The 15,802-nt window shown below is 48.8% G+C and overlaps 6 protein-coding genes across 6 annotated transcripts; all 6 read left to right on the forward strand.

Annotated features, from left to right (window-relative positions):
• Positions 1-276: 276 nt before the first annotated feature.
• Positions 277-687, forward strand: LOC134286429 (antifreeze protein Maxi-like). The gene has a single exon (XM_062848038.1). The coding sequence runs from the start codon at positions 277-279 to the stop codon at positions 685-687; it is 411 nt and encodes a 136-aa protein (XP_062704022.1).
• Positions 688-726: 39 nt separating this feature from the next.
• LOC134286430 (uncharacterized) lies at positions 727-1,401 on the forward strand. Its single transcript, XM_062848039.1, has one exon. It carries the CDS (start codon positions 727-729, stop codon positions 1,399-1,401), a length of 675 nt encoding a protein of 224 aa, XP_062704023.1.
• Positions 1,402-1,421: 20 nt separating this feature from the next.
• On the forward strand, positions 1,422-2,345 carry LOC134286431 (uncharacterized). The gene is made up of 2 exons (XM_062848040.1): positions 1,422-1,717; positions 1,802-2,345. The coding sequence occupies exons 1-2, from the start codon at positions 1,422-1,424 to the stop codon at positions 2,343-2,345; spliced, it is 840 nt and encodes a 279-aa protein (XP_062704024.1).
• A 457-nt stretch (positions 2,346-2,802) lies between these two features.
• On the forward strand, positions 2,803-3,537 carry LOC134286432 (antifreeze protein Maxi-like). Its single transcript, XM_062848041.1, has one exon. The coding sequence runs from the start codon at positions 2,803-2,805 to the stop codon at positions 3,535-3,537; it is 735 nt and encodes a 244-aa protein (XP_062704025.1).
• Positions 3,538-4,208: 671 nt separating this feature from the next.
• On the forward strand, positions 4,209-4,613 carry LOC134286433 (ice-structuring glycoprotein-like). Its single transcript, XM_062848042.1, has one exon. The coding sequence runs from the start codon at positions 4,209-4,211 to the stop codon at positions 4,611-4,613; it is 405 nt and encodes a 134-aa protein (XP_062704026.1).
• Positions 4,614-11,530: 6,917 nt separating this feature from the next.
• LOC134286434 (activating signal cointegrator 1 complex subunit 2 homolog) lies at positions 11,531-12,076 on the forward strand. The gene has a single exon (XM_062848043.1). The coding sequence runs from the start codon at positions 11,531-11,533 to the stop codon at positions 12,074-12,076; it is 546 nt and encodes a 181-aa protein (XP_062704027.1).
• Positions 12,077-15,802: the final 3,726 nt, after the last annotated feature.

Consider the following 15,802-nt stretch of genomic DNA (forward strand, 5'->3'; position numbering starts at 1 on the left):
CACCGCCGCAGCAACCACCGGCGCAGCAGCTACCGGCGCAGCAGCCAGTGCGTGGCGTGGACTTTAAGCGAAGAAAATTAACGTGAACTTCTACTTTGGAGGAGACATGTGCGGCAGTGGAAACGGAGGCGGAAGCAGACGTGGGTGCGGTAGCGGTCACGGACGCGGTGGTGGCCGCGGAGGTACAAATACCCGCCGGAAGCGCGGGGCGCGCAAAAGGACGGACCAAGGGACGGACGGACGAATTTCGTATCGATATCCGAATCAACCGCCACAATGGCAGCCGAAGCGGCCACCGCTGAGGTCACAGCTGCCACCGCTGAGATCACTGCAACAGCCACCGCCACAGCAGCCACCGCCGCAGCAGCCACTGGCGCAGCAGCCACCGGTGTAGCAGCCACCGGCGCAGCAGCCCCCGCCGCAGCAGGGGACGGGAGGTACAAATACCCGCTGGAAGCGCGCGGCGCGCAAAAGGACGGACCAAGGGACGGACGGACGAATTTCGTATCGATATCCGAATCAACCGCCACAATGGCAGCCGCAGCGGCCACCGCTGAGGTCGCAGCTGCCGCCACAGCGGCCATCGCTGAGGTCACTGCAGCAGCCACCGCCGCAGCAGCCACCGGCGCAGCAGCCACCGCCGCAGCAACCACCGGCGCAGCAGCCAGTGCGTGGCGTGGACTTTAAGCGAAGAAAATTAACGTGAACTTCTACTTTGGAGGAGACATGTGCGGCAGTGGAAACGGAGGCGGAAGCAGACGTGGGTGCGGTAGCGGTCACGGACGCGGTGGTGGCCGCGGAGGTACAAATACCCGCCGGAAGCGCGGAGCGCGCAAAAGGACGGACCAAGGGACGGACGGACGAATTTCGTATCGATATCCGAATCAACCGCCACAATGGCAGCCGCAGCGGCCACCGCTGAGGTCACAGCTGCCGCCACAGCGGCCACCGCTGAGATCACTGCAACAGCCACCGCCGCAGCAGCCACCGCCGCAGCAGCCACTGGCGCAGCAGTCACAGGCGCAGCAGTCACAGGCGCAGCAGCCACCGGCGCAGCAGCCACCGGCGCAGCAGCCACCGGCGCAGCAGCCACCAGCGCAGCAGCCACCGGCGCAGCAGCCCCCGCCGCAGCAGGGGACGGACGGACGAATTTCGTATCGATATCCGAATCAACCGCCACAATGTCAGCCGCAGCGGCCACCGCTGAGGTCACAGCTGCCGCCACAGCGGCCACCGCTGAGGTCACTGCAGCAGCCACCGTCGCAGCAGCCACCGGCGCAGCAGCCGCCGCCGCAGCAACCACCGGCGCAGCTGCCACCGGTGCAGCAGCCACCGCCGCAGCAACCACCGGCGCAGCAGCCAGTGCGTGGCGTGGACTTTAAGCGAAGAAAATTAACGTGAACTTCTACTTTGGAGGAGACATGTGCGGCAGTGGAAACGGAGGCGGAAGCAGACGTGGGTGCGGTAGCGGTCACGGACGCGGTGGTGGCCGCGGAGGTACAAATACCCGCCGGAAGCGCGGGGCGCGCAAAAGGACGGACCAAGGGACGGACGGACGAATTTCGTATCGATATCCGAATCAACCGCCACAATGTCAGCCGCAGCGGCCACTGCTGAGGTCACAGATGCCGCCACAGCGGCCACCGCTGAGATCACTGCAACAGCCACCGCCACAGCAGCCACCGCCGCAGCAGTCACAGGCGCAGCAGCCACCGGCGTAGCAGCCACCGGCGCAGCAGCCCCCGCCGCAGCAGAGGACGGGAGGTACAAATACCCGCCGGAAGCGCGCGGCGCGCAAAAGGACGGACCAAGGGACGGACGGACGAATTTCGTATCGATATCCGAATCAACCGCCACAATGGCAGCCGAAGCGGCCACCGCTGAGGTCACAGCTGCCGCCACAGCGGCCACCGCTGAGATCACTGCAACAGCCACCGCCACAGCAGCCACCGCCGCAGCAGCCACTGGCGCAGCAGCCACCGGCGCAGCAGCCACCGCCGCAGCAGCCACCGGCGCAGCAGCCCCCGCCGCAGCAGGGGACGGGAGGTACAAATACCCGCCGGAAGCGCGGGGCGCGCAAAAGGACGGACCAAGGGACGGACGGACGAATTTCGTATCGATATCCGAATCAACCGCCACAATGGCAGCCGAAGCGGCCACCGCTGAGGTCACAGCTGCCGCCACAGCGGCCACCGCTGAGATCACTGCAACAGCCACCGGCGCAGCAGCCGCCGCCGCAGCAACCACCGGCGCAGCTGCCACCGGTGCAGCAGCCACCGCCGCAGCAACCACCGGCGCAGCAGCCAGTGCGTGGCGTGGACTTTAAGCGAAGAAAATTAACGTGAACTTCTACTTTGGAGGAGACATGTGCGGCAGTGGAAACGGAGGCGGAAGCAGACGTGGGTGCGGTAGCGGTCACGGACGCGGTGGTGGCCGCGGAGGTACAAATACCCGCCGGAAGCGCGGGGCGCGCAAAAGGACGGACCAAGGGACGGACGGACGAATTTCGTATCGATATCCGAATCAACCGCCACAATGTCAGCCGCAGCGGCCACTGCTGAGGTCACAGATGCCGCCACAGCGGCCACCGCTGAGATCACTGCAACAGCCACCGCCACAGCAGCCACCGCCGCAGCAGTCACAGGCGCAGCAGCCACCGGCGTAGCAGCCACCGGCGCAGCAGCCCCCGCCGCAGCAGAGGACGGGAGGTACAAATACCCGCCGGAAGCGCGCGGCGCGCAAAAGGACGGACCAAGGGACGGACGGACGAATTTCGTATCGATATCCGAATCAACCGCCACAATGGCAGCCGAAGCGGCCACCGCTGAGGTCACAGCTGCCGCCACAGCGGCCACCGCTGAGATCACTGCAACAGCCACCGCCACAGCAGCCACCGCCGCAGCAGCCACTGGCGCAGCAGCCACCGGCGCAGCAGCCACCGCCGCAGCAGCCACCGGCGCAGCAGCCCCCGCCGCAGCAGGGGACGGGAGGTACAAATACCCGCCGGAAGCGCGGGGCGCGCAAAAGGACGGACCAAGGGACGGACGGACGAATTTCGTATCGATATCCGAATCAACCGCCACAATGGCAGCCGAAGCGGCCACCGCTGAGGTCACAGCTGCCGCCACAGCGGCCACCGCTGAGATCACTGCAACAGCCACCGCCGCAGCAGCCACTGGCGCAGCAGCCACCGCCGCAGCAGTCACAGGCGCAGCAGCCACCGGTGTAGCAGCCACCGGCGCAGCAGCCCTCGCCGCAGCAGGGGACGGGAGGTACAAATACCCGCCGGAAGCGCGCGGCGCGCAAAAGGACGGACCAAGGGACGGACGGACGAATTTCGTATCGATATCCGAATCAACCGCCACAATGGCAGCCGCAGCGGCCACCGCTGAGGTCGCAGCTGCCGCCACAGCGGCCATCGCTGAGGTCACTGCAGCAGCCACCGCCGCAGCAGCCACCGGCGCAGCAGCCACCGCCGCAGCAACCACCGGCGCAGCAGCTACCGGCGCAGCAGCCAGTGCGTGGCGTGGACTTTAAGCGAAGAAAATTAACGTGAACTTCTACTTTGGAGGAGACATGTGCGGCAGTGGAAACGGAGGCGGAAGCAGACGTGGGTGCGGTAGCGGTCACGGACGCGGTGGTGGCCGCGGAGGTACAAATACCCGCCGGAAGCGCGGAGCGCGCAAAAGGACGGACCAAGGGACGGACGGACGAATTTCGTATCGATATCCGAATCAACCGCCACAATGGCAGCCGCAGCGGCCACCGCTGAGGTCACAGCTGCCGCCACAGCGGCCACCGCTGAAATCACTGCAACAGCCACCGCCGCAGCAGCCACTGGCGCAGCAGTCACAGGCGCAGCAGCCACCGGCGCAGCAGCCCCCGCCGCAGCAGGGGACGGACGGACGAATTTCGTATCGATATCCGAATCAACCGCCACAATGTCAGCCGCAGCGGCCACTGCTGAGGTCACAGATGCCGCCACAGCGGCCACCGCTGAGATCACTGCAACAGCCACCGCCACAGCAGCCACCGCCGCAGCAGTCACAGGCGCAGCAGCCACCGGCGTAGCAGCCACCGGCGCAGCAGCCCCCGCCGCAGCAGAGGACGGGAGGTACAAATACCCGCCGGAAGCGCGCGGCGCGCAAAAGGACGGACCAAGGGACGGACGGACGAATTTCGTATCGATATCCGAATCAACCGCCACAATGTCAGCCGCAGCGGCCACCGCTGAGGTCACAGATGCCGCCACAGCGGCCACCGCTGAGATCACTGCAACAGCCACCGCCACAGCAGCCACCGCCGCAGCAGCCACTGGCGCAGCAGCCACCGCCGCAGCAGTCACAGGCGCAGCAGCCACCGGCGTAGCAGCCACCGGCGCAGCAGCCCCCGCCGCAGCAGGGGACGGGAGGTACAAATACCCGCCGGAAGCGCGCGGCGCGCAAAAGGACGGACCAAGGGACGGACGGACGAATTTCGTATCGATATCCGAATCAACCGCCACAATGGCAGCCGCAGCGGCCACCGCTGAGGTCGCAGCTGCCGCCACAGCGGCCACCGCTGAGGTCACTGCAGCAGCCACCGCCGCACTAAGGGGCGTTTGGCCAATCTAGCTGGCCAATATTATTTTCAGGGGATTTTCACATATCTAATTCGCAATTAGCATTGAAACACTACATCAGGGTTCCCAACCTTTTTGAGGTGGCGACCCCCTTTAAGCATTCTCAAAACATCTGCGGCCCAATAAAAATTTTTAGAAAACAAATATGAATTAAATGAACGAAACCGAGTTTTTTGGGTACAGTGATGAAGCCAAGAATTTATTGTGGGAAGGGTTTTCGACGATCAATGATACATTTTTAATTTATTCGGCACTCTTATCTCGTAAACAACGATGTCATGTACATTTAATTTGAGTCGTAGCTGAAAAATAGCGGCGCAGCCGAAAATTTTTTCTTCTGAATGCGTTTTATACTGACAATTTGTTCCTCAAATTGCGGCTTTTGGTGGTGGCGGTATACAAAATTGAAAATTGGTATAATTTGCATAAAATAGAATAAAAATTTAACAATTTTTTGGTAACATCGCGGCCCCCCTGGACTAGCTTCACGGCCCCCCAGGGGGCCGCGGACCACCGGTTGGGAACCCGTAAACGGCATTTGAATGCAATTTGCATGATTGACACAGTTACAAATGCCCTTTTCAATTAAATAATTGATATATTGAAGGAAGTATCAATTTTTATGACATTGCCTACCTTTAGGCGTAAATCACGGTTTAGAGAAATTTATTTATCAAACTAGCTGACCTGACGTGGCTAGCCACGTTAGCTAGAAAAAAATGTTTTTAAACTTCCAGTTACACTTCTGTTTTCGAGAACATTCCAGAATCTCTCTCCAGAATGCTTCTCCAGAAAGTTCTCAAAATTTAATGAATTCTGATTTTCCAGAACTTTTCAGAAGGTCCATTTGACATTTTTTTTCTTGAACGTTGACAAATTCTCCGAACATAATCGGCATTAAAAAATTTGTTCCAGAAAATTCCAGAAGGTTAGTTTTCTTATTCTTTCTGGACTTCAGTAACTTCTGGAAAGTACCTGGGGAGTTTAATGTTCCAGAATATTCTAGAGATTTTTTCTGTTTTCATTTGGAATGCTCAGTAGCTTCCAGAAATTTCTCAAACATTTTATGAATTTGGTTGTTCCAGAAGCTTCTTAAAGGGTATTTTTCATTCTTTCTGGAACGTTCACAAACTTTCACAACACTTTTCGTAAATTTAAAAAAGTTTGCAGAAGGTCTTTGTCTTGTTTTTGTCCAGTTACTTCTAGAAAGTTCTAAGTATTTTGATTATCTAGAACATTTTCGTAGATTAATATTCTTCTTTCTGAAACATTCGGTAATCTCTAGAAAGGTCTTGAAATTTAATGAATTTTGGTGTTCCAGAACATTTTAGAAGGCCCTTTATTTCTTTCTTGGACTTTCATCAACTTCCAGAAAGTTCTTGAAATTAAGAATGAAAAGTGTACAGAACATTCCAGAAGGTTCATCTCCTTTCTCTGATTGAAACGTTCAGTAACGCACAGAAAGTTTTCGATATTTGAGCAAGTGTGATGTCCAGAATATCTCAGATGATTGTTTTACTTTTGTAACGTTCAGTATCCTTCAGGAGGTTTCTGGAAATTTTATGGATTTTTATGTTACAGAACATTCTAGAAGGTTCTTTTTTGGTTCCTTGCTCGTTCCCTAACGTCCATAACCTTTTCCCAATATAATAAAGATTCATGCTCTAGAGCATTCTAGAAGGTTCTTTTCTAAAACGTTTAACAATCTAGAAGTGGTTATTAGAAGCCGAAGTTCTCAGTTAATAACTGAGCTCATAGACAATAAGCTGAGAAGCAGGGTTTGTCCCAGTTGGGACGTTAAGCCAAAAAAGATGTTCCATAATGCTGCAGAAGGTTCTTCTTCTTCTTTCTGAAGCGTCCAGAAACTTTTAGAGGATTCTCGAAAATTTAAGAAGTTCTATATTTTAGAGCATTCCAGAACGTTATATATTTTCTGGAACTTCCAAAAAGTTCTTAGAATTTCTAGAATATTGATATTCCAGAACATTCCAGAAGGTTCTTCTTATTATTCCTGGAAAGTCAAAAACATCCAGAATGTTCTCGTACCTTTTAGAAATTTGATACAACTATGGTGAAACATTTCAACGAAACATTTCAAAGCGTTACGGACAGACAGACAGACAACGCTTGGATTTTATATATATGATACCGTAATCCGGGGTATCATTGATCAGCGGGGTAACATTGATCGGCTGGACCCACCTCATGAAATGTTCAAACAAACATTTTACATTGAATCAGTTTCTGCTATGGAATGATATATCGTAATCTGCTATCATTTAGCTATTGAATGACATGCAATTTATGAAAATTGAATTTCATAAACATTGAATTAAACCGATTTTTCCATAACTGTGTTTCGTAACCCAATGAGATACATTGTCAAACATTCGTGCTTGGCGTGAATACTAGATACAAAATGAGGTTCGAAATCACTGTATTACTTCAATATGATATCCTAGAGTTGGATTCAATAAACGAAACTTTCATGAAAATGCTATTTTCCAGTAAAATATACGATTTATTAAAAGTCTGCTATCAATTCCTTAAGCCATTGCCTACCTTTAGGCGTTATTCGTGGTTTAGAGGATTTTAATCCTAAAATAACTTAAAAAGTACATAATTTGTAAGAATTTGGACAACATATTCGAAATCAGCCACCCCGAATTTAGTTAGTAAGAGTATTTTCAACACAAATGAACATTGATCACTGACATGATCAATGTTACCCCAAATCAACACAACCAAAAATTAGATTTAAAAACCTATTTAAACATGTTTCAAAGTTTTACAATACTTTTTCGAGTAGCTTAACACATACTCAGAGGGCCAGTACTTGTTTCAAAAATATAAAACATGTAACATTTGCTTTAACAAGAGAATTATTCAAGAAAGATAGAAAATTCTGATCAATGTCACCCCGGATTACGGTAACTCCAAAAGTACATCACATGTAAGAATTTTGACAACAAATTCGAATTTAGGGAAGCTGCATTTTACTTGTCAGGGTATTTTTTACATAACCCTTTCGTGACGAACCAGCACAATTGTGCTGTTTAGCGGTAACAGTTTTGCATATTTTTTTCATCTGTTTAGACTTTGTTTCATTGATGTAAACTGTTTCTATGATTTAGCCATTACTTATACTTGTTTGTGTGTAAACAAACTTTTGTTTACGTTGCCTGTGAGATTAAACAAAAAGTGGACAAAAATCGTAAAACATGAAAAAGTTTTATCTGTCGCATATTTTTTATTTCCGATTTATCTAGGTAGTCAAAGCTGGAAATCAAAAGATAAAGAGAGGTTCTTTCAAATGAGGTAAAATAATTGTTGTTTTGTGGAGAAATCTTAGAGTTCTGGAGAGCCAAAGTTGAGCCATTTGTATGGAGATTTCACTTTTTTGCGCTCCGTCACGAAAGGGATAAACGAACGTTGTTTATTGAAGACATTTCTCATTTAAAAACAAAAAAAAATATTGATAGATTATTGCATTGGTAGTTCAATATGTACTGAGTAAACCAATACTTGTTTTAATAATATGAAACGTGTAACTTTCACTTTTATGCAATGGTCGTTGGTAAAAGTTGATAGATATGATCAATGTCACTTTATATTACGATTACTTTGATAACTCGTGAAGCATTGTATACTTTACGTAATAACTCTTGTAATAACTATCATTTCAACGATCAGTTCAGCAAAATGTATACGTGGATCAAAAAATTATAAGTAAAGAACTCCATCTCAAAATTATTTCGATGGAAAAGAAGTTAACTTAGAGTTTTTAAGCCAAAAGTTAAATTCGTAGATGTGTTTTCCTTTGTTAACAGTTTCAACCAGTTCTACAATCACATTTTAAACAATTTTTCAATTAATTGACATTTATTTTTGGTAAATTAAGCAAAATAGAATCAAAATATGCCCTTCAAACGCTTAACTGAATGGGTTCTGATGAAATAGAACTAAATTTGAAAAATTAGACGGCTATCCCCAAAGACTGTAATACGCCTTAAAGTATGCAATGACCCTGAAATTATATTTTTGCCTTTCTCGTACACCAAGGTGTACCGAAAGGCTATATGTTTACTCCAAAAATGAAGTCTTGATAGAACCCCCGGAGGGCCAAGTCTTATATACTATTCGACTCAGCTCGACGAGTTGAGATGATGTCTGTGTGTGTGTATGTGTGTGTGTATGTATGTGTGTGTGTGTGTGTGTGTGTGTGCGTGTGTATGTGTGTATGTGTACAAAAATGTCACCTCACTTTTGGATAGTTAATATCATCCGATTTCAACACTTTTGGTTTCAATCGACGCGGAATATTGTCCCATTGTTTCCTATTGAAAATGGTTTGAATCGGTCCAGCCGTTCCGGAATTATGGCCATTTAGGTGTTCCGGACCGGTACCCCAGGAAAGGGCCAGATATGAAATTGCAACAAACCCATGCATGCGACCCATCAAACCACGGCATTTTCGATTATCTGATGAATAGTAAGCAGGAAAATAGTCGCAGACTATACCTGAACCGGTAGTGTTCCGGAACCGGTTCCGGGTTTCCCGCCGGAAGTGGCCAAATATAAAAGTGAACCAAACCCATGCATGCGACACATCAAATCGCAGCTTTCTCCATAACCTGATTAACGGTAGACAGGAAAATAGTCTCAGACCATATCTGATCCGGTAGTGTTCCGGAACTGGTTCCGGGTAACCCGCCGGAAGTGGCCAAATATAAAAGTGAACCAAACCCTTGCATGCAACACATCAAATCGCAGCTTTTTCTATACCCTGAGGAACGGTAAGCAGGAAAATAGTCTCAGATCATATCTGAACCAGTAGCATCCCGAAACCGGTTCCTGGTGTCCCGCCGGAAGTGACCTAATTCATACATGCGACACATCAAATCGTGCCCTTTTCGATAACTTGTACGATCAGCAAGAAAATAAGCTAAGCCCACAATAGAAACTACTGATAGGAATCGGTTCGAGGTGTCTCGCTGAAAGAGGCCGAATGTAAAAGAGAGCCAAAAAATATTCGCGACACATCAAATGGCTTTTAAGGTATCCTGATGAACGGTTACCAAGAAAAAATATCTCAGTTCATGCTTGGGAAAACTAGTAGTGTCCCGGAATCGGTTCCCGGTGTCCCTCCGGATGTGGTCAAATGTAGAAGGGAACCTAACTTCATGCATGCGCTTCATCAAATCGCGGTTTTTTCGATAAGCTGATGAACGGTTTTCAAGAAAATCAGCTCAGATTACGTTAGAGACCACACGGTTCAGGTGTCCTGCCGGAATTGGTCAAATGTAAAAATGAACCATGTAAATTTTCCGGATCCGATTAAGGGTGTCCCACTGGAAGTGGACATGTATAAAATTGCATCAAACCCATGCTTGCGATACATCAAATCGCTTTTTTGTCAGTAACCTGATGCATGGATAATAAGAAAATAGCCACAGTCCACCGAAGTTAGTACCGGTAGAATTTTTAGTTGCGGGGGTCTCGTAAGCAATACAAAATAGACTCAGACTACATAAGAGGCGGTGGTGTTGCAGAAGCAGGCAGCGTTTGGGTTCTTCAGCGGAATTACGAAAATGAACTAAATCAATGCAAGCGATGGATATGTGTAAGAGATGCAAAAACCTATAAAAAAAAACAAAAGTGATCTCATCAAATCACACCATTTTGGATTCCTGAGACGTAAATTTACAGTAGGATGGGTCAACGTTGTATGGAAAAATTGAAAATCAAGCGCATCAGCCCCGAACATTCTTTTAAATCTTTATTTGCATCTAAAATTACTGCACAAAATTTTGATGTGACTGGAGGGCGAGATATTTAATGTGGTTGATATTTGAATGTGATATAGCATTGGCAATTCAAACTAATTACTTCATAAAAAATTTACATGAATCTTGTAACCAATGATAATAAAATATAGCATAAAGTGTGCAGATAAAACTTTGTCAAAGTGATTTCTGTGAAAAAAGTTTAATCCTGGCTAGTAATTGTCATCTTGGTATGAAACAGTCTCCAGTGATGGTGGTCAAGCAGTCAACTAAAAGGACTGATACTTTCTGCTCTGCCCATACGTTGAACATAACGTCGGAAAAGGTGCCCTTATTCGATGATGGCTTTGATAAAAATCTGGATTTTCTAAATACAGTATTCTCATGATTCAGAAACTCGTAAGTGGTATTTCCTCCTTCTCGTTCGTTACCAAAGCACAGAGATTTGGGGCTGATCACTGACTCTAAGGCAAGATTGATTGCATCGACTGATAGATCATGAGTACATATTCGACGAGAAAGGCACTATCACCACTAGGTGGATTAATCTGGGTTTTTTCAATAGCTTTCATTCAGAAAAACGTTGATTACTCAAAAGTACGCACTTTTACGCAGCTGGATTTTCTATTAGGCTCAAAAAGGATGTAAGTGCTTGTGTTATAGGAAGTCTCGATCCAGCAATCGCCAGCAATCAAAAACTGCAGATGTTTCTTTGCTTGTTTTCACATGAGGGAGCCCCAAAGTAAGAAACTATACTAATTTTGAAAACATGAATGGTTTTATCACCTCGTTGCAACAATTGTGGTATATTTTGTCTATTGAAACTGACTTTGCGGTTAAAAAACTGAAAACATTTTCAAACAACCAAAGACAAATTTTACTCAAAAATTGTAAAATTCCTAAACGGCCTAAAGCAGACTTTGTATAGGTTTGTTGGATGGATATTCGAGTATAGGGCATTATTCCACAACTATCCATGTGTCATATTCAGTACACATTTTCACAATACGAGCGACTTTGAAAAATGACTTATGGCCAGCTAGATTAGCCAAACGCCCCTTAGTGCGCCGCAGCAGCCACCGGCGCAGCAGCCAGTGCGTGACGTGGACTTTAAGCGAAGAAAATGAACGTGAACTTCTACTTTGCAGGAGACATGTGCGGCAGTGGAAACGGAGGCGGAAGCGGACGTGGGCGCGGTAGCGGTCACGGACGCGGTGGTGGCCGCGGAGGTACAAATACCCGCCGGAAGCGCGGGGCGCGCAAAAGGACGGACCAAGGGACGGACGGACGAATTTCGTATCGATATCCGAATCAACCGCCACAATGTCAGCCGCAGCGGCCACCGCTGAGGTCACTGCAACAGCCACCGCCGCAGCAGCCACCGCCGCAGCAGCCACTGGCGCAGCAGTCACAGGCGCAGCAGCCACCGGCGCAGCAGTCACCGGCGCAGCAGGGGACGGACGGACGAATTTCGTATCGATATCCGAATCAACCGCCACAATGTCAGCCGCAGCGGCCACCGCTGAGGTCACTGCAACAGCCACCGCCGCAGCAGCAACCGGCGCAGCAGACCCCCCGGCGCAGCAGCCACCGGCGCAGCAGCCACCGCCACAGCAGCAGCCACCGGCGCAGCAGCCGCCGGCAGAGGCGGCTATGGCAGCCCGGCTGAGCAAATGGTTGCGCGGCAGCCCGGGCAAATAAATTAATAATTTCTTTTTTTCATTAAAACTTTATTATCATATCATAGGTTACAACCCGCATAGAAAAATACAACTTGTCATACATTCCAAAAAAATAAACTTGATTGGGGCCACCCGTGATTTGGCCGCAACAATTGCACACTCCACGGAGCTGCCCTGTTGGAATCGTAGATACACTACCGCGGCGTAACCGTGCTCACTGGCGTCGACGAAGGTATGTAGCTGCACATTTATTTTTGGATCCATCGACGTTAAGAACCTGTAGCATCGCGGACCCGGAACCCGGACGTTTCGAACTGATGGGAGTACCTTCAGCCATTTCTTCCATTTCTCGTTAAGGTTTCCCGGAATCTCGTCATCCCAGTTGACCCCAGAGCGCCAAATCTCCTGGAGTAGGATCTTGAGAAAAAATAACAGGTGCGAAAGTAATCCCATAGGGTCGAAGACGGCCATCAGTGTTCGTAATACCTCCCTCTTGGTTGGTCGTCGTTTCCCGATCAACAGATCTGCGTCGTGCTTTGGTGAGAGCTTGAAGGTGAGCGTGTCTGTTGCTGTGCACCACCACATGCCCAGAACTTTTTCCGTGGCTAGCTCTGATCCGATGTTGAGGCTCTTCTCGTCGATCCGTTCCTTCTTCAATGCATTGAGAACTACAGGAGGGTTAGAGATCCAGTTATGCATCTCGAATCCGGCTTGAGCATGAACGTACTGAACTTCTTGAGCTAGCTGGATCACTTCGTCCTCCGTCTCCGTGCTCGTTAACATGTCGTCCACGTTATGGTTATGGTTATGGTTATGGTTATGCAGCCAGGTATTGCCCTGCATGTTTCTCGGCATTTACGTTTTTAACGTATTGGGCAACACTTGGTGAGCAGCATGGCCCAAACGTCATCACCTGCATGACGTATGTACCTGGTTCTGCATCCGTCGAAGTTTCGTTGACAGTTTTGGTCCTCTTTCGAAATCCACACCTGGTGAAACATTTCCCTGAGATCACCGCAGATTGCCACCTTATTTTCTCGAAATTGCATGAGTACGGAAAACAGGGACATCAGTTGGTCCGGTCCAGTCAACAGCATTGAATTTAGTGACACACCGTTGGTTTTGGCTGCCGCGTCCCATACGATACGCACCTTACCCGGCTTGTTTGGGTTAAAGACAGGAAAGATGGGGAGATACCAAACGCGATGCTTCGTTTCCACCAGTTCCTCCCGTGTCAATTTGCGGATGTAGCCCTTCTCAAGATACTCTCCGATTTTTGTTCGGAGTATGGCTGCCAGCACGTTTGACGGATGCATTAGCCTGCATTTCACTGCTTCGTATGGCTTGCCTTTTAAGCACTTTTGCAACCGTACCAGGTTTTCCTCTGGTGTGTAACCGCACATGTTGGTGGTGGTGGTGAAGGTCAGCGGGGTGAAGTTGATCACTATGGCATCCACGTCTTTCAACGGCTGAGGACGCTAAAATTCTGTCTCAGTGGAAGAACTTTTGACGTAAATCAATTGGGTGAATATATTGGATGGATTTTTGAAGGTTTTTATGCCAATTGTGTCAGATTTTACATGAAAATATCGACTTTTTTGGATGTGTATTAGAACACGGTGTAAAGAAAACGCCTCCCAGCAACGCCTTGCATATCAAATGACTCGCAAAATACTTTTATTCATTCATGGTAGGCTTATTGAACATAGATTTTAGTCAAAATTGATGTTAACATTTATTTTTTTTTAGAAAATATCACATTTTTGAGAAAATAAAACGATTTAACAAGAAATTGTCTACCTTTAGGCGTTTAATGTGGGCCATTCTGTAACTAACTGAACTTTATTTTACTTATAACATACAAAATACAATAGTTGTAAGAATTTTAAAAACTTATTCAGACTCAGCATCATCAAATTAAGTTTGTTCAATGATTTTCTATTCTTAGAATGTTATGTCATTGGTCGGTCAACTTCACCGCGGATTAAAAGTTTATAAAATTTAGCAATTTCTTGTAAGAATTTTGTTTACGGAACTTGAAACAGGTCCACTCAGTACATGTTTTATTTAAAAATATTTGTTTGGAGTCATGTGCATTGTACCTACTTGATTTTATTACTTAATAGAATAGCCTTGATCTGTCTATCTGTCCTTCTGTCTGTCTATCTGTCTATCTGTCTATCTGTCCTTCTGTCTGTAATGCTTGCATGCAAGTTGGTAAAATTTGCAAACAAGTACTTGGTATTGAGATGATGACCAAGGGTAGAGGGTTAGGGTACAGCGTAGGGTAGAGGGCAAGGGTAGAGGGTAGAGTAGAGGGCTAGGGTAAAGGGTAGGGTAGAGGGTTAGGGTAGAGGGTAGGGTAGAGGGTTAGGGTACAGCGTAGGGTAGAGGGCAAGGGTAGAGGGTAGGGTAGAGGGTTAGGGTACAGCGTAGGGTAGAGGGCAAGGGTAGAGGGTAGAGTAGAGGGCTAGGGTAAAGGGTAGGGTAGAGGATTAGGGTACAGCGTAGGGTAGAGGGCAAGGGTAGAGGGTAGAGGGTAGAGTAGAGGGCTAGGGTAAAGGGTAGAGTAGAGGGTTAGGGTAGAGGGTAGGGTAGAGGATTAGGGTATAGCGTAGGGTAGAGGGCAAGGGTAGAGGGTAGGGTAGAGGGCTAGGGTAGGGTAGAGGGCAAGTAGGGTAGGGGAAGTAGGGTAGGGTAAAGGGTAGGATAGAGGGTTAGGGTAGAGGGTAGGATAGAGGGTTAGGGTACAGCGTAGGGTAGAGGGCAAGGGTAGAGGGTAGGGTAGAGGGTTAGGGTACAGCGTAGGGTAGAGGACAAGGGTAGAGGGTAGGGTAGAGGGCTAGGGTAGGGTAGAGGGCAAGTAGGGTAGGGGAAGTAGGGTAGGGTAAAGGGTAGGATAGAGGGTTAGGGTAGAGGGTAGGATAGAGGGTTAGGGTACAGCGTAGGGTAGAGGGCAAGGGTAGAGGGTTAGGGTACAGCGTAGGGTAGAGGGCAAGGGTAGAGGGTAGAGTAGAGGGCTAGGGTAAAGGGTAGGGTAGAGGATTAGGGTACAGCGTAGGGTAGAGGGCAAGGGTAGAGGGTAGGGTAGAGGGTTAGGGTACAGCGTAGGGTAGAGGGCAAGGGTAGAGGGTAGGGTAGAGAGCTAGGGTAAAGGGTAGGGTAGAGGGTTAGGGTACAGTGTAGGGTAGAGGGCAAGGGTAGAAGATAGAGTAGAGGGCTAGGGTAAAGGGTAGGGTAGAGGGTTAGGGTAGAAGGTTAGGGTACAGCGTAGGGTAGAGGGCTAGGGTATTGAAGAGGGCAAGGGTAGAGGGTAGGGTAGAGGGTTAGGGTAGAGGGCTAGGGTGAAGAGTAGGGTAGAGGGTTAGGGTAAAGGGTTAGGGTACAGCGTAGGGTAGAGGGCAAGGGTAGAGGGTAGGGTAAAGGGTAGGGTAGGGGGTTAGGGTAGAGGGTTAGAGTACAGCGTAGGGTAAAGGGTAGGGTAGAGGGTTTGGGTAGAGGCTTAGATAATTAAAACATAGATATGCAACTTTGGGAAGAAGCTGGCAACAAAACAGCAGCGCCTAACTAGTAGCAACGGCAAGTGGGTGAACTACTTGGTCACTCAGTATCCCTGCGCATTTCCCGACTGAAGCAAAATGTAAACACGTTAACAGGACATAGCATGCCAGGCCAACACCTGTCAATCGCATATGCATTTTTCTTTCTTGTTG

This window comes from Aedes albopictus, chromosome 2, assembly GCF_035046485.1.
Source record: "Aedes albopictus strain Foshan chromosome 2, AalbF5, whole genome shotgun sequence".
Taxonomy (NCBI): Eukaryota; Metazoa; Arthropoda; class Insecta; order Diptera; family Culicidae; genus Aedes; species Aedes albopictus.